Here is a 23,655-nt window from a genome sequence, read left to right on the forward strand (position 1 = left end):
AAACAAAGTCTAAAGATAAAGAAGGACCACTTCGAACTGTATTTGGAAAAAATCCCTGCCAATCCTTTCCACTTTTCTCATCCCTCCCCACACAGCTATTTCTTTGGGATGGCTGTTAATAACAGTTAAGGGGATAGCAGTTCTGTGTATTCTGGCTTTTCAAAAGGCTTTGTAGCAAAAGATCTCAGTGTAGTTTAGAAACCAGCAGTGCTACTGGCATCGTTAGGCTGAAAAATATTTTCTTTTCAAAAACTACATATGTTCTCACTTCTTCTGTTTTCTTGCTTTCTTAGAAGAAAATGATTCATGATTAAAGGGGAAAAAATCATTCTGTGACTGTGTAATTAATAGAATACATCCACAGAGAATCTCGATTACACACTCAAAGCTCAAGACGAGCACGTCTTTCTCCACTTCTGGTCAAGCAAGACTTCTGCACTGCTCCTGCCCTGCCGAAATCAGTAGTTCAGGCGGATGCATGTGCGCCCACCTGCTTCAAAGAATGGACTGACTCCAAGCAATTCTTCCGCTACGATAGCCAGGTCTCCAAGAGAATACCCATGGCAATGTCACAGTCTGTCACTTGCCCAGCCAGAGCTCCACTGCACAGGTCTCTGTGTATCAGCTCAGCAACTCCAGCTATGTGAGAATCTATGAAGGGATGGGAGGCCTTGAACTTCATGCTGTAGCTATAACCCCTCAGGAGCAGCCGCGTCTCCCTCACAGGCTGCTCTTCTATCTAGGAGAAAGCCCATAAGAATTTCCTTCCTTTGGACTATCCAGGCAGGATCACAGGAGACAACAGAGCCAGTTAGACAGGGTAGACAGTTAATGAATTAGCACACAAACATGGAGACAGAATTTTGCCACAGTATGAACGTATTATTTATTAAATAGTATATTCCTAAGTAACTCATGTTTTTAAGAAACCAGAAGGAAAACAGAGTTCTGGATGTTTCCTTTTGACAGACTGTATTTCACATTTTGGGTAATAATCTTGGTCCCTCTGTAATTCTTTCAGCCAAAATATTCAGATCAGCATGCCAAAAATCATACTTAAAAATTCAAATGTAAGCAGCTGAATCAAAGTGTCTTGCTTTTCTCAATTTCTATTCGAAGAGCTGGACTCCTATTAATGTAACAAAAAATGAAGATGCCAATATTTGAAATAAATTTCATATAATGAATGAGTGAGAAGCTTTTGCATTGCAAAGAGCAGACATGAGTGAACAAATCCACATGGATTATATACGTGTTTATCCTTCACAAAGGCTGTTACAGAAATTAAGGTCACTTTTTATTAAAGCTTCTTCTAAGTACGAGACGTTTGCAGCTCGCCATTATACATGACTGCCATCAAAAAGGATGAATACCTACTAAAAAGGTTGATTAAAAGAAATGTTATGCTCATCAAAACTGTTTAATCTCTTCTCAGTTTGCCTGTATATGCAGGCATACTAAACTGTCAGCTGCTTTACAGGCAAATAATTCTAAAAGGACGAGTGTTCTTGACAATGTCACCAATGTGTAAGAGTAAGCAGTTTTTATTTCGGTAGGAGACATAGAGGTCATTGCTTCATTTGTATGTTACATTTATACTGTGCCAGTTCTGAAAGGTTTTTTTAATTTCTTTTGAGAATGCTTTCAGTAGAAAAGATCTACTACCATTTTTCTCCAATCTTCAAAGCGTATTCAACCAACCACAAACTCTTCTTCCAAAGATGAGGCTGATATGCATATAGCAAACGAGGAAACCAGTTTCTGATATTGAGACCAATTTTATGACAACTTGTACTTGCGACTTCAGGGTGCAACTCCTACTGCTGGAGCTAGGAAAAGCTCATGAGAAGCAGCACCACCAGCAAGGGAAGAACCCCTTTGGGCAGGACTGTACACACAGCTGGTGCAGCAGAAAGCGAGGGTGCGACATTCTGTTCAAGGAATAATCAAGCCTGCAGCACAGCTGCGTTCCAGTCCAGAGGCTGGCCTTGCGCTGTATTGGGGGACGGGGAAGTGCACGTGGTGCCACGATTGAGGATTGCAGCATACTGCGTATGTGCAAGCGAGGTGAATGTTACATTCCGACTGAACAGGCATTTTTGAGTTGCAGTTGCATTGCTTCCATGGTCATGTTTTTATGTGAGATATTTCTTAGAAATGTAAAATGACATGAAAGATGTAGTTAAAGAACTGCAACACAAAATCTCCAAGTTCCACTGAACTACCAGCAAAATGCGACATCTGGTCAGCTACCAGCAACAGTCCACCGCTGAAATTCAGGAGCAGTATAGAGATGATTTGGCAGCAACTCTTAAGTCTGTAGTAGCATATTCCTCCCTTTCAGGCCTTTGTATATGGTTCCTAGGGAACATTTCATCCAGTTCTTTCTACTTCCAACCTTGTGAAGCATATTAAACCCTCTCAGAAATAGTTAAAAGAACCAAAGGCAAGGAAATTTATTGTATGTTTTAGCTGAAGTAGGAAAGGAATTCAATGTTTGTCTTGTCTGAGGTCTTTACAAATTCTTTTGGAGAGCGGAATTTCTGTTTCTGCTAGGAGACTGGATGCAGGAACAACCACCGCAAGAACTGGGAACTGGGCTGAAAAGTAAGAACAGTCCAGTCCAACCCAACTCTTCTTTCTTCTGTACTGAACTGCACAGGGGAGACACCACCACCACACTGGAAACATTTCAAATAGGAACAGAGAGATCTATGCACGTTGATCTGGGACAAGGTTTTCCCCAGCAGATGCAACAGCCCTCCCATTCATTTCGTACCGTGCCATGTGTGTGTGGCATTGACTGGCATTCCTGTGAAAGTCCTGTCAACACTCTTCGTGCTTCTCAGTATGTTAAAACTCTCCTTGCTCTATGTTCAACCTTCCTTAAACAATACAGCAGCTAAAAGAATGCTTTAGCATCTGAGAACTGGAGTGCTGAAGTATGGAAGCTTTTTTATGAAAAAAATAAAAATAAATTACAAGGTGTTATAAAAAGAATTTATTTGGTCAACAAAAGGAAACCCCAACAAAACACTGAATTTCTGACAAAACCCGCCAAAAGCAAGAGTGAAGACAAATGCAGTTCATTACACGGGACGTGTCCTCTTAAAATTCTCTTCTGCTAAACAGATCTCTAACAGACAGGGCTACATCACGTTTCTCCCTCACTCCCCCCACCCCCTTCATTAAAACATTTTTCTATATAATTTTTCTTTGAGTCGAACTCCTGCCAGACAAGTATCAGTCTGGAATAAAAACTTCCTGCTTTATTACAAACCTTTGAAAAAGAATTCAAATGGCTGGGTGACAGTAACTTGATATACTGTATCTTGGCCAGTGGACTCCTGGCTCTCAAAAAAGTCCAAGGTTAGCAGACATAACACTTCAAGCTGTGCTGTATTAAACAGGATCCAAATGCTACTTTGTTAAATAAGACTGAAAAATGGGCCTACTCAATTTCCTAAATGGGAAGACCAGACAATTTGTACAGCCTTTCTCGCATCACTTTAGTTTTCCTACTGAGTTACAGACATTTTTCCTGAGTACAGACATTGTTATGTTTCTTGCAAGCATGGTCAAGGCAGGCAGGTATCAAATGAGTGAAACTATGACTTTAGACAGGTTTGATATTACTGCCCTCCTATTACTACTTGACAACTGTGTGTAGGTAGAATGGACAGGGACCATTGCTGACACACAGTGTAAAAGGAACACTGGGCCTAAGGAACACGCTGCCCTTGCCACCTCTGCCCCAAAGCCCAACCAACACCAAAATTTGCAGTTTGTTCTTTCAGCAGCACAACCTGACTGAGGTCCCTACATCTCTGCGCCAGGTCAGAGCACAGTCCACGAACTCACAGCTTAAGGGGAATAATGGGCCAGTATTTGGGTTGCTTTTTGTCACAGTTTCTATCAAAGATAAGCTGCATGGCAGCCTCCATTGCCTGGATTTTGTCAGCTTCAGCACCATAAAGTTTCTTCATTTCTGCCATTCGCCTCTCCCCAGGTCTTTCTACAGGCGGCTCCACAGAACGCTCCGTCCTTCTGTGAAGGTCTTGGTCAGCCTCCACGTACTGGTGCTCAGCTTCCAGCTGCTGTTGTCTCCCTAGGCAAATAAACCACAAGAGATTTAAATTACCGAGTTATCAACCAATCACTTTTTAACTATTTAAATATTACATGTTCAAAGTTGAGCAGGGCCTAAAGGTCTGAGATCCACACATTCTAGGGTACAGCTAACCTCTGCAACTCAAAAAACAAATTGCTTATTATTTATCCTGCTGTGCTCATTAGACATAATGAAAAATTCCTGCTAAACAGCATGATAAAGCCAGGCTGGAAGAAGTGGGGAGAATGGAAGATGACCCTGGAATTAAATCTTAAAACTGTAGAAAATGGCTGTATTAGTAATAACAAATAAAAATCAGCATTGCTTCATTTCTCCTCAACACCACATGCCCTGCAAAGGAAAGAAAACCTTAAAAAACCCCACAGAAGAGACTTCTTTCCAAAGCAATGACTTAGCAGCTGAGGTAAAGAAACAATGCACAGGACAATGCAACTTCAGCTGCACCACGGCCAAGAGAAAATGTAATCAGTTACTACTCTAAGAAAATAAACAAATCGGTCATGTAAGTGTCTGCCATGAAGTGCATCCAATGAAACACAGCTGTAAGCACTGCGTTTAGATAAAGTAGACAACCTCATCCATTTCTCAAGACCTGCAAAGTTCAAAACTGACAGCCTTACTGCTATTGCTTTGAAGACAAACCAAAACAGCACCCAGCACAGATCCCTGAACCACATCTTTTGAAGAGGATTTAAGACAGTTCAGAAAGGTGAAACATTTGGACGAATTTGTCACCAAAAATCCTCTTTGGTAAGCCCAATTGGGAAGCAAGAACTTGATTTTGTGTGCCCAAATATACCTCTGCTTCCTGGGTGCTGCTCTGATGGATAATAATGCTCTGTGCAGTTAAAACAGTGAAGTGTTATGCAGATAGACTCCCCTCTTATGGGAACATTTCTACAAGACAAAGAAAATAATCTGGCAATTTTGAACTCCTTCACCTACCAATAACAAATGACGGTTCTCAAAACCGCATCACAGAAACAGTTCACTACCAATAAGAGCACTTTTTTTTTTCTCTTAAAAACATCAAAAGGGACAGATTGTCCACAGGTCAGGATGCATTAGTCACACACAGGACATGCTTCTCAGCGTTCAGTGCCATGCACCTCTTCCCTTCTTTTACAGAGATTTAACTTCCACAAAACAGAAGACATCTGCAAACCCTAACCCAGAGTTAAGTATCCTGACACATCCGTGTCAAACATCTGCAGTTTATTTTTACACTGGGAAGTACTGTATAGAGCAGCCAACTGACTGTCAGCCTTACTAAATGAATTATCCCCTGTACCCCATTTACATAAAATAGATATCTTAAACAGTGTAATCAGAAACTTCAATTCTGGCATCTGTCAGGGACACAGAAAGTTTTCATTCTGTCATTTCAAACACCATCCAGTTTTCTGTTCGTATTGGAAAAGCAGGAGTGCCTGAGGGGTTATTAGCAATCTATTCCAGAGAGCTGTTTCATGATCTGTGATTCTGCTTTAAGGGCACACCCCTGAAGTGGGCTGCACTGCCAGAATTCACCAGGAAACATACATTACAGGCCATGTGTGGCTTTGGAAGATTTATTTGGTGTCAGGCCATCTTAACCAGAAGGTCTGAATTCAAAGAACTGACACTGCCTACAGAGGGTGCAGCACTATGAGGACAGGCTATAGTGTCCAGGCTGCGACTGCAGGATACTTGAAGCCCACTGAAACAAACTTCCTGGGAGAGCAGGCTGCCCACAACTATGTAACATGCTTTTAAGCATGAACTTGATGCAAATCATATTGAATATCGTTTGACAGAAAACAAGAATCTACGCTGGAAAACCAGTGCCTCCCTATACTGGGTCTGTGTGGCAAGATTTTGGCAGCATGGGGGGCTAGAGGTGGCTTCTGTGAGAAGCTATGAGAAGCTTCCCCCATGTCTGATACAGCCAGTGTCAGCTGGCTCCAAGAGGGACCCGCTGCTGGCCAAGGCCAAGCTCATCAGCGACGGTGGTAGCACCTCCATGATAACATCTTTAAGGGGGCCCCTCAGTACAAGAAAGACATTGAGTTGCTGGAGCGTGTCCAGAGAAGGGCAATGAGGCTGGTGAAAGGTCTGGAGAACAAGTCTTATGAGGAGCGGCTGAGGGAACTGGGGCTGTTTAGTCTGGAGAAGAGGAGGCTGAGGGGGGACCTTATTGTTCTCTACAACTACCTGAAAGGAGGTTGTAGTGAGGCGGGTGCTGGTCTCTTCTCCCAAGCAACTAGCGACAGGATGAGAAGCAATGGCCTAAAGTTGCATCAGGGGAGGGTTAGATTGGATATTAGGGAAAATTTCTTTACTGAAAGAGTGGTCAGGCATTGGAATAGGCTGCCCAGGGAAGTGGTGGAGTCACCATTCCTGGAGGTGTAAAAAACAATGTGTAGATATTGCACTTTGGGACATGGTTTAGTAGGCATGGTGGTGATGGGTTGACGATTGCACCTGATGATCTCAGAGGTCTTTTCCAACCTTAATGATTCCATGAAAAAAAATTGCAGGAGGAGAAAGAGAGTAAGACTATGTGAGAGAAACAACTCTGCAGACACCAAAGTCAGTGAAGAAGGAGGGGCAGGAGGTGCTCCAGGCACCAGAGCAGAGATTTTCCCCTGCAGCCTGTGGAGAAGATCATGACAAGGCAGGCTGTCCCCCTGCAGCCCATGGCGGTCCATGGTGGAGCAGATATCCACCTGCAGCCCATGGAGGACCCCACACCGGAACAGGTGGATGTCCCCGCAGGAGGCTGTGACCTCATGGGGAGCCCACACTGGAGTAGGCTCCTGGCAGGACCTGTGGCCCCATGGAGAGAGCAGCCCACGCTGCAGCAGGTTTGCTGGCAGGACTTGTGACCCCACTAGGGATCCACTCTGGAGCAGTCTGTTCCTGAAGGACTGTACCCCATGGGAAGAACCCATGCTGGAGCGGGTTGTGAAGAGCTGCAGCCTGTGGGAAGGACCCACGCTGGAGCAGTTTGTGGAGGACAGTCTTCCGTGGAAGGGACCCCATGCTGGAGCAGGAGCAGAGTGTGAGGAGTCCTCCCCCTGAGGAGGAAGGAGCGGCAGAGACGTGTGACGAACTGACCATAACCCCCACTCGCCATACCCCTGTGCCATTTGCAGGGAGGAGGTAGAGAATTCGGCATTGAAGTTAAACCTGGGAAGGACGGAGGGGTAGGGGGAAGGTGTTTTTAAGATTTGGTTTTATTTCTCACTATCCTACTCTGATTTGATTGGTGATAAATTAAACTCTTCCCCCAAGTTCAATCTGTTTTGCCCATGACGGTAATTGGTGAGCAATCTCCTCCCGCCCTTACCCCGACCCATGAGCCTTCTGTTGTATTTCCTCTCCCCTGTTCGGCTGAGGAGGGCAGTGACAGAGCAGCTTTGGTGGGCACCTGGGGTCCAGCCAGGCCCAACCCACCACACTCCCACTGTAGGTCACACAGCAAAACTCTGGCAGGGCAATGAGGGCAACCCGTATTTGTTGACTCTCTTGGGCCACAAAGGTAATGCCTTGCACTTCTGTATTGCCCACTCAAGTTTTTTATTCATTAGTTCCATAGCTGCATCCTAGAGACAGCTGCTTCCTCGCTTGCTTGCTGTAGAATGCTCTCTGATAGCTCACTGCACACAATAACACTTAAGAAAAATTAATTTCTCTGGAGATAGATAATGAATTCTTCTGTTTGGAAATTAAATGGGTCTCTTGCAGAAGCTTTATGATGGATGAGTGGATTACAGTTTAGTGTGCATCAATCTCCATTTTGTAGCAGAAAGGAGTTCATAAACCCGCAGATTCTAATGTTAACAATCAAAATAATACTACCAATTTAAATTCCATTCTCAAAATTACCTAATGAACGTCTGGAGTATATGTTTTACTTTACACTAATCAGATGTACTGCCTTTAACTTTCTAAGGTGACTTTTACTATTCCATAGCTACTGGTTAAAAAATTCCCAGAGTGACTCTGTAATAGAGTCTCAGACATGTAAATCAGCTCTACCATGTCCAGGCAGAGCCTGCGAACAGAAATCTGCGACAGGGACCTACAGGTTTTTTGTACCAAAGTCTGAACTTGAGCATAGAACATGGCAGCTGTTGCTGGTAATACCACCATAGCTGTGTGGAATATGTTACGGTTCCAAATCAGTTATTTGTGGAGAGATATTACCACGACAGACTCCACCATCAGTGATGGCACTATTTGCTGTCACGGACAATCAAGGAGAGACAAGCCATGGAAATACATGGTTATGTAAACTACTGCTTTTCCAAAAGCAGTATTTCCAGCCAAACACAGGGATAGGCAATGCAACTGGAGCTAAATGTGCAACTATCTCTTCATCAAAAAGATGACAACAAGCATCCAACAATGGAAAAACCAAACAAACAAAATTATAAACTGTCTATAGCCTTAAACCCATAGGGGCAACCAGAATTTCTCTGAAACAAGCACCAAATATTCATCCATGAATTAGGTGGCAAGGTTTACCAACACAGTCTGCAGTAATGAAGTCCCAGGCTCATTCTCAATTCAGTTTCACACTCCAAATTCGTGCTGCCAAGTTATAAATGTGAAAAAAATAATTTTTACACAATTTAAGTAGTTCCTACTTCCACTTCACACAGACTAAAATAAACGTGCTTTCTTTTACAGCATTCAGCTTCAACTACTGGCAAGCTTCCCCAAATCATTGAACAGTATTTTGCAAATGTTCACAAGGCAGGCAGGCAGCTGCAGTGGTGGTTGGTTCCTGCACAAAGGAAAAGCATTACTGACATTTTCCTAACTGGTCAGTTTCATTTCTTCCCCAAGGTGTTCTTCCTCCCTTGCAGCCCTTTTCAGAATTAACTTATTCCTACCAAGTCCAGTTCTGCTGGGAGGTCATCATTACCTTGCCAAAACCAGCTGAGACATCCTTTTTCAAACACAGTAAATTGCCTTTTTGCTTCATCTTTAAGGAATACTGAGATCTCTACCTAATACAGACTGCATCCTGGGACATCATCAGTGATTCCAGGGCTTTTGAAAGAAAGCTTTGGGTTGCTGTTCTGCCCCCTCCCCCTTTCCCCACCTTTTATGGACGTCTTTTAATCTGGGGTGTATCAGCCAAAAAAAAAAAAGTGAACCAATATAGACAACTACCTCTGTCTTCAGGGACTGCCAAAAGCAGGATAAACAGTAACTAGTAACTTAGCTATTAACTGTATTTGGGGCTTCACACACGCACAAACACCCTCTTACATACTTTTAGCAAAACTATGACCTAAACCCTTCAAGATGTAAGCTATTTCCCCATAGGCCCTTAGAAACTCAGATGTCTTCTCTTATTTCATAAAAAGGAGAATGGCATATACTTTCCGTAAGTTTGATCCACTTTGTTCTTCCTTCTTTGTAATATCCTTTGAGAAGCTTAAGTAGTAATAAAAAAAAAATTCCTCTCTGGAATTCATCCTTTTCTTATTAAAAGAAAAAAAAAAACAACAAGAAAAAAACAATCTCAAAACCAAAATCCAAATAAATTCCCTTATTTGGAAAGAAGTCTCCATGGAGAGACTTTTCAACATTAAAAGGAAATAAAACTAGGGATGGTAATTATCTACGTTAGATTTTTAATGAAAGATTCATACCCAAAATTGTGTGGTTTCTTGTACCATTCCTAGCTCTTAATATTCATACATCCAACCTTCAGCTCACTGCAGCCAGAGATTACACACAATCTGATGATGTTTCTTACACAGGCACCCTTCTCCACAGTCCTCTAGGTGCAGATGCTCTGCCGCCTGCCACGTTTCCGGGCTCTGGCCCACACGATGGTAGTTACGGCAAGAGACCAAGGGTTTGCTCCCCGAGTGCCAAATGGCCTTTACTGACTTTCAGTTTCTTGCTCAGTTAGCACATTACTCTTCAAGGAAATACTGCACCTTCCGCAGCCTTCATCTGCTTTTCCATGATTCCAGGCTGACCTATACCCCTGTTCACATATTTGCCTGCTTATTTCAAATGATGAATGATTTTCTGTTACTGCTGTATGTGCACTCTCTGAGCTTTCTCATCTTGTCTTAAATGCTACCTGAGCGGATCTTGAGCAGCCCACACTAACGGAGTTAAAAACACTACCCAGTTTTACCAATTAAAATCTCCTAATTCTCTCTTTGAATGCCACTTCTCCCAAGCCTATCTGCTGTGTTAAATATTCTGCCCACGCAGGTTTCTCAATGCAAAATGCCAGCTTCTTCATCTCCCTAAAAACGCTAAGTATCCTTACCATAAACTTGCATATGATTTTTTCTGCAGTGATAGCATCAGACCATTTTATTATGCCCGTACTTACATGAACCAGGCATACCATGGGGAAAACCAAAATCATTGCCTAAGGGAATTCCAACAAAATAAGGATTTAAATATGAGGATTTGTAAACAGGATATTCAAGGAGTTTAATTTCTACAGAGCTCTAGATTTGCAGAGGGCTAACATCTCAAGCATTAGTCTTTATCAAGTGCGAAGCTCTGCAGGACAAGAGTTTCCATCAGTGGAAGCCTGTGAGATACAAACAATTGGGACTTACCCCCACATCTGTAAAGATAAAATATTCTGGGTTGCCGAAAACTGCACGGTCTCGCTTGCTGGAGGGTTACTTTGGAACACTAAGCAGCTTACAGAAATTGCGGAAACATACTGAAAGAAGAGAGTGACGATTTTATAGCGGAATGAACAGCCTCATTCTAACTGTAATTTGGCTCCGGCAAAACAAACTTAGGTTTAATTTAAAACCTTGTGCTTGCAAAAAATGTAACAAAAGGATTACAGATGACACAATGTAACTTCCTGTTTCCCATTTTTAACAGCAGAAGTCTGATCTTCAAAGAAGTGGAGACAGCTAGGCCATATCTTACTATGCCAGTAGTCTAACCTATGCAGAAAAATCAAATCCTGTAGCTGGCTTGAAAACTCTAATTTGGAATAAAATAGACTTTTTCTGGGAAGTAATTTCCTGCAATTATAAGCTCTCAGTCACCAGAGTCACAGCCACCATGAAAGAGAACTACCAAAAATGCCGAAGGTATTAAAACCCAAAGAATCTACAGCGAGAAGTTTTCCATCTGCTAGTTGAGGAGGGAATGAGTTAAAAGAAATTGAGTATTTCGCCACATATATCTACAAGCAATGCAATATTCTCAAGCAAAAAAGAAAATGTTCTGTTACAGGCTTTGAAGTAAGAGCAGATGTGATTCCTTGGCAGGCTTGTGGCAGTCTGAAACCATGGTTCCATGGACATTTTTCTTTCCTCAGCTACAAAACCACTTATGCAGTTTCTGCTCCCCTCTTTCTCCTTAGCTGCACACTTCAGCTCCCAGGCGCCCCCCAGGATGCCGCTACAATTGTCTAAGGGGCCACATAATGAATCCTACCCAAAAACACCCACCCCAAAAAAACCACAACACCAACAAGTTGTATTTAATCCTGGTACAGTTCAGTGTCTTGGTACCACACACGCTCAACTAAAGGGCAGCACTGGGGCAGCAGCGAATGCGTAAGAAGAAAAAGTGCTTAACCTGGTTTTGGCACTGAGTAGTATTCACTGAAGCACAGCCTGACTGAAAACCTATTGGTAAACACAGAAAATAGTCTAAGGTGAGAGACAGCGCTCCCTAAGAAAGACACAGTTGCAACAGGCTGTCCAAGCAGACAGCAAATGGATTTTGTAAATCTGAAGTACTCGGTTTGATACCTTCTCTTTTCACTATAATACAGATTTTCTACACCTTTTGAAGAGGACAGCTCTGTAGAAACAGGGCAAAATTACTTACCAACACAGCAAGTGGAGAGAAACTACCTTTGAAATAAAAATGAACAGAAAGTCAGGAAGTAAGTTTAAAACCAAGGTGTTCCGCTTCCAGGTTTGCTACTGGGTGGTATGTATTATTCTCCAGTTAATTAACCACATGCCTCACTGTAATGAATCTGTAAAATTAATCTAATACTTTCTTACCTGACAGAGAGTTTTGAGGAATTAATTATCTCACATTATTTTGAAGTCTGTGGGTTAACTAACTGGCAGAAAGTTAACACAGTTAACTGGAGAACAAAGAAGCTGATTTCTGTTTCAGAAATGGGATTAAAAACCAAGGGCTGTCTTGGGGGCTCAAAAACAAACTGCCAAAGATCCTAGATGGAAACAATACAAGCCTTCATGTCCATGTTTGCACTAGAAATAGGCTACACTGGTTACTGCCCAGCTACACAACAAATCACCTTTCATTTTCTTCACTTACCTTCCACAATTAAACCCTTAAGAAGGGATATTCTTATCCCAACTAGAAAACCAACTAAAACAATCAAATCCCATAAACGTGAAGCAACCAGCTAGCCCAGGGGAACGTTAAGTGAAAGTCTGCTCTAGAAACCCAAATGCTCTACATGTCATTCACAATCAGTTATATGTGCATCCAGGACAGAAAACATACAGGCGAGCCTGGCATAACCAGGGGTCTGTATCACACCAGAGACATCAAGGTGTCCAGACTGTAGGCTTGTGCCATCTGAGAGAATTACACAGGAAGCTGCTGACTGACCACTGCTTACAAATTAGTACAGGATCAGGCACTGGCAGCTGCTTCTAGTAAGGATCAAGTCTACAGCAGTCAGATTAAATAGAGACCAGCTGACTCTGCACTCCCATCCCCCAAAACAACTCCAATCTGTCCCTGATGGCAACAATGCTGATGCCAGACAAAGACACCAGTGCTAGAGTAAACAGAAGGATTACTTAAATCTATATATAACTGTATCCGTATATACACACATAGATGGCACAGCCAGAGCAGACTGAACAAGGAAATGTTCAAATTTAAGAGTGCTTCTTTAAAAGCAAATCAGCAATACTGAAGAAACATGAGTTTCACAATCATTTTTCACATGTGCCCGGAATAGAAATTAAGCACAAGTACTTGGACAAGAGTGTTCCGTGATGTACAGAGCGCTAGACAGCTAAATAATACCAAAAGTTTGGTGCTTTCAGGAAAAAAAAAAAAAAAAAAAGGAAGTATCCTGTACCAGTCTTCTAAATCAAACGTGCACATTCGAACTTTACATTGAACTTTCCTTCTTGACTCCAGCCACAGGCTACACTGCTGAATTCAACTTTCCAACTTTGTTTATTGTATAACATGAGAGAGCAACTCAGAAATATACACAGGGAAATCTGAAACTTTACAAAAAACATATGAAAGACTTTTTTGAGAGCAATCTGTAACCATGTCATTTATTTTCTGAAAGAAAGCATACTCAGGCTATGAACTGACCTTTCAGTTAACTGGTGGGTCCATAAGTTCGTATTACCACAGACATATGGAATTAAATAACAATCTCTGATCCAGTTAAAATTAATTTCAGCACGCAAATATGCATTTTTTTCCATACTGTTAGTAAACTACAGCGTGCTGTCCGACAAATCATTTTGAAAGAGACATCTGGAAAGAGGGTCAAACTAAAGGAATCAGCAAAATATACCAAAACTTGTGAAAGAAAAGGCTGAGGGGTAGCTTTGGAAACTTAGTTTATCTCTGACCTTCTGAGTTTCTCACTGCTCATTTCAGCATTCTAGTAAATTAAACGAAATAAACACATGAGGATAATTGCTACACCCAGTATTAAAAACACAACAAAAAACCTAAGGAGAATATGCCAGAGAAAACCTGCAGATGTGTGTCTATTGTACCTTCTGCAAACGGGAGATGTTTGACATGAGAAATAATTTCAGAGTTGGTTGCTGGAGTAGAAGTCTGAGCACTGTCTCCTTTCAACAAGACAGCTGGCATCCTGCCCTTCAGAAAGTTAAGCTGTACTTCTTAGCAATTAGGAGCTCCATGTTCCCCCCTCTGTCACTTCAATGGGGCAATTCACACGTGAAGGAAGTGTTTAAGTGACTTGATGAAGACAAGACTTTACATGAGGAGAGCCATCACACTACAAGCCCATCTAACCTGACAGCCTGCTCACAACAAAGGTCGGTAACTAATGCCAAGTGAAGAACACAAAAGCAGGGAATGCAAATAACTACATATCACCAGCTTTACCTACTGAGAAATGCAGAGATCAGAAAAAGACAGATACTTCTTCCTACACTGATCCAAAGCCAGCCAGATGCTCTGCTATCTAACACCTAAACACCTCCTCCACCAACATGTCACACATGATGCAGTCTCCATAGTCTGGACTCTTCTACAGTTTTTCAGCCTCCTTCCCACCATAGCAGTGGCAAAAAATCCCAAAGCAATGACAACTCCTGAATTTTAAAACAAACCTTCCAAACCTTCTGCTCAGCAACCACATCAGAAATTGCAGACCTCCTAGAAATGAAGGTGCTCTGCACGGCTTGTGCAGAGTGAGAGAACAACAGCATTGGCTTGTTGGTATGTGAACAACTATACAAAAATTGAGGCCCAGCATGTTCTTTGGAGACCTACATTACCTGGCAAAGTTTCTCCAGTTTCTGCATGTATAGAGCTAACTTTCAGAGCAACAATTACCACTTCAGCAACCAGAAATGAACTTAAACCCATGAGGTTTTTATCCAGCTAAATGTGAACAATAACAATCAAGACTGTAACATCCATGTTATTTATTTCAGTACAAACATCCATTTAAGATTTATTCTGCGTTTTACATTGCCTCCATGATTTTAGTGTACTGCAGAGCAGTGTTTTCACAACTTAAACATATCCTTGAAAATATCAGGGGGAAGCTCTGATAGCCGGATAAACAGGTTTGGGTACTTTGGAGGCCAATAACAATTGTTACACCGATGAAAAGCTGGATCAATCTGTACTGAGTACTTCATATGGATGCAGCACAACCTTCCTCGGTGTGCTGTCATATCAATCTCCTCTCACAGGTCCAAATAAAAAGAAAATGGGGACCAATTCCTAGGGCTTCAGATTCCTTGGAATGGGCTTCACAGGAGATCACATCACAGGGTGTCACAGGTGCTCAGCCCAGCCACTAGAAAAAGTAAGAGAGACAACATTCCCTTGTACCTTGGGGTTTAAGATGCATCATGCTTTGGGTATAAATGACTAGCTCCCTTCTTCCAGTAAGGCACGGTTGGAAGAGAAAAATTATTATTTCGGATATCTGTTTCCAAATTCCATTCATATTGAAAACCTTTGTGGATCTAATCCCAAATGGCATGTCCAAGGTCATGGTGGAATTCTGTAAAGGCCACCCAAGTCTGAGATGGTTAGCATAACAGCCTCTGTCTGTCTCTCTCACTGATTTTGAGCATGTGAGGAAACAAGTTTCGAAAAGATCCAGGCAGATGGAAGTCTCCGAACTCTCAGTTCTGGCTCCACAGCACGTACATTTCCCCAACGACAATGGACATGCATTCTATCTGGATGGCTCTGATAAAAGTGAGGCACAGTGAGAGATGTTGAAAAGCAAATGGTACCTCTGAAGTCTTGGCAATAGCAACACCCCATTAAAATTAGGAGGGGTAAATTATGTGTCTCCAAGCAAATCTGTAAGACAGGTTTGCTCTGCAACAGAGACACCTAAAATGTGTAATGCCTGAGGTACTTTGCTGCCATGCTCTGTGGTAGATTCTGAGCAGATTTTGTAGATAAAGAGCACAGAAAGCACACAACATTGTTACATCCTCTTCCACCTTGGTCCTTGACAATGCTTTTCATAATGACTCCAGTGCTGTACACCCTGAAACTTTAAACATTCTTACTACAGCAACAGTTCCCCCAGGGTAGATACAAAAAAGGTTATGTTAGTAAACGCTTAATTCGTAGCCCACATTGTCACTGTCCACTTACAAGGTTGAGAGTATCATGCTAAAGGTGGATGAAATCAGACTTATCAGCATAGAACTGAGTCAAAGCTCTCTCCTAAATCATTTAGAGATCCAGAAATTCTGCATGTGGCACCTAGACAGAACCAGTAATTGAGGAATTTTCGAGGAAATGGAGAAGTGCATAAACTGTGAAGACAGACTGCCCGAGGCGAGTGATCAGCACAGAGCAGCTTTTATGCCACTTTTCCCTAGAGCTGTGTCTGTCAGCATGGTCTCACCTGCTCCTTTCCACAGCAGCTGCAGATGCTTTCGCAGGCTCTCCTGCAGAGTCAAAGCATGAAAAGGCTAGAGGAGCCACCCGGAGCAGCTGCAGATGCTAACGGCATAAGCAAGCAGGCAGACCTGCCTTCAAAAAATTACCAGCACCAGTTAAGTAGTATCTGTGTCTTCCCGCACCAAACTGATCCAGTATGAAGCAATCCTCTGTAACAGCCTTCTGAAAGCTATTTTTGCTCTAACAGCAAGACTGGGAAGGGATTCCTTGTTCCACAGGTGGCCTCTCAGCCCTGGGGTCTGCCTGGTGGTTCTTCGCCAAAGCTTTGCAGAGCCCAGGTATGTCATAGCAATGCCCTCAAGCCCTGGAAACCACACAGACACGACACAGGCACTGACACTCTGTTTGTCTAACCTAAAACTGAATTACCACATGTATTTTCTTAGTAGAAGGAAAGATCCAATAGCTAATCCATCGCAGCTATGAAAGTGACCATGTACATGACAGCAAGCTACTGATCTGCTTCCACAGGATCCTTCTGAGACCAGCGGCTATCAAGAAACAGCTATCAAAAGTCTATCTAGCACACAGATGGCAAGGGACAAGGCAACTGAGAGGAGCACTTATCTGTCTCTGTCTTGCACATCTTATTCTGATAACCTCAAGACAAGTCCAGTCAGAAGGAATTTTACCACAGCACTGATCTAATAAGAGCAACAACAATGCAAAATTACCAGACTTCTCTTACTGACTTATGAATAACTAATAGCTTTCTGGGAGAAAGGGTAGTTCAAATCCCAGATTTGCTCAGCAAAGATGATGTGGACAGGATGCCTTTTGGTCACAGGGATGACATCTAACTTAACCGTTAAGCAAAAGGTCTGGAATGAACAGCTCTTCTCAGATCATAGTGTTCATTCTTCTACCACTTGAGGCTTTGCTTACTTCCTGCTGAGGCACTCAAAATCCCTTATCAACATTAACAAATTGAGCCTCTCAACAAGCTACCTGAGCTACGTACTATCTCCACTATAACAACAGGAACACATTAGAGAGACAAATAAAGGGTGACAATTTCAAACACAGGTTTCCAAAGTTTAATACATATTTTCATATTAAGACAGCTATTGAGGCATTCTTCATTTCCATCAAATGTAAGAGGAAATAGAGGTGCTGGCATTCCTCTTAAAGCAAAGTCTGCACTGCAATTCTACTGCACCACATGAGCTGCTTTTCCCACGCTCCTACTCATAAATCTGCTGTAACTCCAGTACCAGTACTCCACAGCATGCTTAGGAAGAACCGAGCCCAGTACAGCCACTGGTAGACAGGGCAGAGGCATTGCAGGACCCAGCCCCACCCGAATGTCCAGGCTGCATACATGGGAGCATGGTCCACAGCACCCTCAGATAGCACCTAGGAGCTGAAACCTGGGGCATCACTGCGCAACAAAACAAGAAGTCCAGCCGTGCACTTGTGTACCTTTGGGGGCTGCCAGCACTGTCAGAGTCTCAGCCTGAGGCACATAGCCAGTAAGCAGGACTTCACATGTGACTTCCAGTTCTATATATTAACTCTCACACAGCTCTCTTCAGCAAGCAGCAGAGGATATCCATTTCCGACTGCATCTGGTTCAGCGACACAGAAAAATGCAGTTTCCTGAGCAGCACTCCAAGCTTTTTGGGGCCTCTCCCATTAATTCCATTAGCACAATGTCCATTCATGGCAACACATGTTGGATTGACAGGAAAGGCACAGGTCCGCATAGAAGAACGTGTATCTTTGCTAAGCTCAAATTCTGTCTCTAGTATGAGATTCAAGGACATTTTCTTGACTATCACATATTCTAGGAATGGCTGTGTTCCCAAATTGATACTGTTAGTACAAAGACAACCTTGTCTGTTATGAAACGGATATAAAACCATGCCCAATTGCTGCTCTCCAAATGCAATTTAGACCCTCTACTTTTGCAAGTACAGGTCAATTTTCAATATTAAAGCAGTGAAAATTGTGGCATTTTTCCTTCTTTCTTTCCTTGTTTCCCTAGCAAGGAGGTATTTTCTCAGCCATTGGCTTCCACTACCAAATAACACAGCCTCTACACTGGACACAGTGTAAGCACTTGAGAAGATTCTGCTGCTACACAACGAAAGGTTCAATCACCAAGAGCACAGATGTGGTATCAAAGGAGAGCCTTTCACATTTCTCCTTCAGTTCACAAAAGAACGTGCTTCAACAGCGTCTCTCGAGCACCCACACATATTGCAGAGAGCACTATTATTTCACAGGCATTTCTCAGAAACTCCAGCAATTCGGCTTCTAAAGAGAGTGGTAAAGGTTCATGTGACAATAAGGCTGACAAAGCCAAGGAAGTTAAGCACACATTTGTAAGGTCACCATTCACACTGCTTTGACAGTTTAGGATAGGGAAGAAGAAATGAAAAAGATGCTGGTGACCAAGAGTAAGAATTGGAACTACAGTCTGATGGAGAAAAAGACATGATGAAGAACAGCGAGGAGCATTTACCAAAAGCGAAGAAAAACATGGTGGCAAAAACCCTGCATCAAAGTCTATTTTCCAATAAAGCACATAGGCCTTAAAACCAAAAGCTTCATCGATCTGGCACCATTAAAAACATGGAAAATTCCATTACTTCCTCTTCACGGAAGAGGTAGTGGCAACTGTCACCTTTCAGGGAAAAATAAACCAAGGGAAAAAAACCTATAAATTGCAGATTTGAAACAAGCATCTTCATTCACCACCTCCTTTCAATTTTTTTAAAAGGTTTTCCATCTGGCATGAAAATTTTAAGTTGAGACAACATTATCTTGGGAAAAACTGGGGAGTATGTGTGGGCAATACAAACAGAGGCTTTAATGGAAAAAACTAGTCATTGCATTAACAACTGACTGACTACTATCCGTAGGTAACAAACTAACATGATGGTACTTTCCTTTGCTTTTCTTCGTTTTTAAATAAAGGATACCGCCTCATTGCCTGTTGACTACTTTTCTCTTATATGTAAAAAGGGAACAAGGAAAAACTATGTCAGGACAAACCACATTTCAAAGGCTAAATTAAAAAATGTAATAAATTTGTGCAATTAGCCTATTTACTGAATTGTGAGGCTTGTGAATCTTCTTTTCTTAGTTTTTGTCCTTTTAATTCTTGCAAATATAAAAAGGCAGTATTCTGTCCTTTATATCTAAGATGCTCGGACAATTCAGTACACTACCTGGTCTGACAGGTATGGTAACCCAGAAAAATAACTTTATGCTTTTCAACAGCTAGAGGGAAGACAAATGCAACCAAAAACATCCCCACGAAGCATAGTTTATTAGAATCACCAGTTACATGAAGAACCAGAATAACAGACTAGCCTGACAAGAAACCCCTCTCAACAACAGAATCACTAGATAATTATGATTCCATGTGAAGAAATATAACTGAAAAGAAATTAAAACTGGAAGGGATTTTAACCAAATGCACCATGTATCTAGACTATGAGATGTGTTTTTAGTGCATTAATACACCTGAGCTCATACAGCCTCAGCAAAACTCTGCTCACAATTACTTCGAGATATTCCAGGAACACATAACTTGACTGCAACACATGACATGAATATAAAAACTAGTCAGAATTTGACATGAATTCAAAGACAAAAAAAGAGGTTGTTTTAAAAGAGGTTGTTTGTGAACAACTGTATCACTGCTGAAGTGTTAAATCATGCAGCACGGCTCAGAGTTTGCCAGTTTGAAAGGCTTTACTGTGCAAGTCAGCCAATCATTGCAAATGCCCACTGTGAAAACAAAACAAAAAAATCAAAGTTCAGCATCTGCTTGTTCTTCAAGTTTGTGGTAGTTACCGAAAAATGACAGAAACCTGAAGTTTTCTTCTCTGGCTAGTCTGACATGATGGCTTTCTTAATTCTGAAACTTTCTCTTTGCAATTAGAGTTAATGCTTGTATCTCACCATCCAGACACAAATGCCTTTCTCACCTACACCTCAGGCCTATTTAAGTAGTCCACAGTTAAAGTTTGCAAGATCTTATCCACTGATGTCTGTGATCATGTTTACCTCCAGCAGACTCTAGATCAGGCATTAGAAGTGAAAAGTCTGACATTAGCTGGGATTCATTTTAGGCCATTTGATCATCCTTTCTACATGTTGATGAGACATGGATCATGTGTGGGAACCAGCTGCATCTTACTTGGTAAATCAAGACTCTCACTATGCACGCCTAAAATAGCTGCATTAGTATTTTCTAATCTTGCAGGGCTCGAAAAACACCAGACAAATGGAAGTCATCCTTCACAGAGATAAATCAGATCTCCAGCCTCCGTACTAGTATCCCCTTCCTCATGTGCTCAAATCCCCTTTTTATTTGTCCCATTGCTCTTCTTTTCCCACGTGTCTCACACTTCACTAAATTGTCAATAAACATATATCAAACTCTTGCATAGCATTCATTTCAAAAGAAGAGCAAGCCAGGTGTCTGCTCCCAAGTGCGTATCAAGGTGTAGGGGCCAAAGGCTGTGAACTTCACCTGGAGCCCCTTATCTATGACAGAGAAAGACAACATGAGTCACAGCCTTCCCCTTAACACTCCCTAACAGCTGGCTTCAACTAATCATCAAGGTCACTATTGGTATTCCCTTTTGGCATGTCCAATCATTCTCAATTCAGTTTAGAGACAATTTAAAACTCTTACCTCAGCATTACACAGGTCTCTTTCCAGAGATGGATGCCTAAATTTCAGGCATTACTGAGCATTACACTGCCCAAGTTTCTCTACAGATCTGCTCCTAAGGTGGGGGAGACAGTCCAGGACATACATTTTGGGATTAAAAGGAAAAGGCATCAAAGAGGAGATACTTCAGCACCTGTGGGTTTCTTTTGTGGATGTATTATCTCCATCTCCTTGAGCATCAATACAGAATGCAATCATTCTTCAGCACAGTATGAAACAGAATCATTACAGATCGCAGCTTAATGAACCCATAAATTTCATTTTGTTCAGAAACAGCATCCAGGAAAATTAATAGCATTACCTCCTGAACTAGAGTGGTACTGCCTTTAACACGGTCTCCATACCAGCTCATTTCCACACCATCAGGGGAACAATGATTTTCCCCTCCTCCTGCTGTTTATGTGTCTTCTTTTGAGCAACTTCAACAGAATTGAAAGTTTACTCTATTTTCCTTTTTCCCCACCATGCAACAAAAAATTATTTCTGAACAAAACCATACTGTATTTTTAATTAGTCACAAAATTAGCATTTAGATAGCACCGTTCACCCAAGAGTTCTGTGGCACTTTGAAATTTCAATTTAAATCAAGTACTTGTTTACTTCTTCATGCTTTGAGGAATTACAGATGATTATTATTACCATCCTCACTTTATCAGGGAAACTATTAAAGAAACTGAGGCATGCAGTAGCTAAAGACCAGATTCTGCTGAAATTTTCATGAAGATCTGGAACAGTGCTGCTAAAGTGAATGAAGTGACACTTACCCACAACTAGACTAATACATGGCACACAGCAGAGACCTAATTATTCCAAAACGCTCCAAGTACTGCTGTGGTGGAAGGAAAAAAAAAGTAAAATCTGTATTCTGACTCACAAACCTCTTCTCCATTCACCTGCACATCATAAAGAATCAAATCATATTTTTAGCAAGAACAGCCAGTGAGAGGTCAGGAAGAGATTAAATAGCTATACTAAGGTCATACAGGATATTTGTGACAGAATGTCTCTGAGCCCAGATCTCCCAATCTCAAGGATATCACTCTAGTCACTTGCACAACTTTAAACACCACTAACCATAAACACAACATAAAACTTAAGAAAATGTACTGCATTTCCAGAAGTAGCTGAGCATCTTGAAGCATCCTCACCAAAGAACACCAAGATGATTCTGCAAAAGCATGATGAGAAAGGGAGACGTGTCAGACACCACCACTGAGCTCCTTAACTCACTTTCCTCTGCTAACTCGATCAACTGTGCATCACACTGATGGAAGTGTGAAGTTAAGCTGAGATCTTTCAGCTCTTCAGATACCCTCTGATCAAAGAACTTAAAATAACACAATTTTTACCTCTCCCTCACAATTATTGCCTTTATTATGCATTTTTACAAAATTTTTCTCTTTCAGAGAAAGCTCTATTAAACATTCATTCTGGTTATTTCCTACTGGAGTTATGTGGGAAAAGTTATTTTCATCATGCTGCTCTCTTAAAACAGATAATAAATTTGCCTGCAACATTTGTATATACAGTAAAGCATCAATAAAGCACAACAAAATCTTTTATTTCTTTTGAGGATTTCACAGAAACAAAGATGACCAATACCTCTGAGGATCAAGACCTGAAAAAAATCTTAAGTCTTTGTCTTACATTCTCTGCTTAAGGACTTGGGTCCAAATCAAGATGCAAAACAGAGGGAAATTTGTGGTATAGTACAGAATGAAGAGTACCCTAGGGATGAAGAGGGAGAAGAAAAAGGTCATGGAATTTTACTGTTGGGTTAGCCAAAGAATAACAAACAAAATGGCTGCTCCACGCTATAAAATACACTGAGGCTTACTTTAGGGTTTAGCGATGCAGTAAAGCACTTCCTCTGGCTTCCCCTCTCAGACATATAGTATGTTAACCATAAAAATTCTGGAGTTTTTCCTTCAGCACTGAAGATGAATATTGTCTTCTTGACAAGTGTGTTCTTCTCCTCTTTGCAGTCATAATTTTCTCCCTCTCTTAATGAAAATCCTTCAAACATTTTCCGACACTTATTTCTAATGAATGGTACTTAAGTGCACCCACCAGTTTTCCCTGCTTCGGTCTATCTGGCTTGATCACTTGCAGTGCCTATTTCTGTGAATTGTTACAAAACCTGTGAATGTTGGAGCCATTCATCACTCAACGTTATGGCCACCAGATACGACAAAACATAGAACAAGCACGGACTTACGCAGTTCTTCCCGGTGCCTCTCTGTCTGCGCAAAAAACTGACGAAGCTCCTCCGTGATCTCCATATTACTCAAGTCGTATTCTATCTCCCCTTCAGACTCAGATTCCTCCTCCATTTCGGAGTCCGTGTCAGCATCCTCCCTCCCTTGGTGGGCATCTGTGTATTGCTGAGCTCCCCCATGGTACTGAGCTCTGCCACGTGGGCTATAGCTGGAAGAATAGTTGTGGGTATGTGGGAGATCATTCCCATCCCAATCTGAGTAGCGGCTACTTGGAGAGGCTCCCAAAGGATGCCATGGTAGGTGATAAAAGGACTCCATGGCTTTCCTGTAGGCTTTCTGGTGTCTCCGCATCCAGCGCATGGCTAAGTCATAGTGCTTCCAGTATCTTGCGTACACTTGGTGAGAATACCACGGCTTTGTGCCTTCCTGTACCAAAAAAAGCAAGGGGAAAG

The 23,655-nt window shown here is 41.9% G+C and overlaps 1 protein-coding gene across 3 annotated transcripts in view; it reads right to left on the minus strand.

Annotated features, from left to right (window-relative positions):
* Positions 1 to 2,978: 2,978 nt before the first annotated feature.
* Positions 2,979 to 23,655, minus strand: part of GEMIN8 (gem nuclear organelle associated protein 8) — a 28,054-nt gene continuing 7,377 nt past the window's right edge. For all 3 annotated transcript variants that reach the window (XM_075428741.1, XM_075428731.1, XM_075428735.1), the window contains exons 4-5: positions 23,203 to 23,629; positions 2,979 to 4,108 (exon numbers count right to left, since the gene is read on the minus strand). In XM_075428741.1, coding sequence (XP_075284856.1) covers positions 3,858 to 4,108; positions 23,203 to 23,629 — 678 coding nt within the window. In that variant the 3' untranslated portion in view covers positions 2,979 to 3,857. The remainder of the gene's footprint in view (positions 4,109 to 23,202; positions 23,630 to 23,655) is intronic.

Source organism: Opisthocomus hoazin, chromosome 1 (genome assembly GCF_030867145.1).
Source record: "Opisthocomus hoazin isolate bOpiHoa1 chromosome 1, bOpiHoa1.hap1, whole genome shotgun sequence".
NCBI lineage: Eukaryota > Metazoa > Chordata > Aves > Opisthocomiformes > Opisthocomidae > Opisthocomus > Opisthocomus hoazin.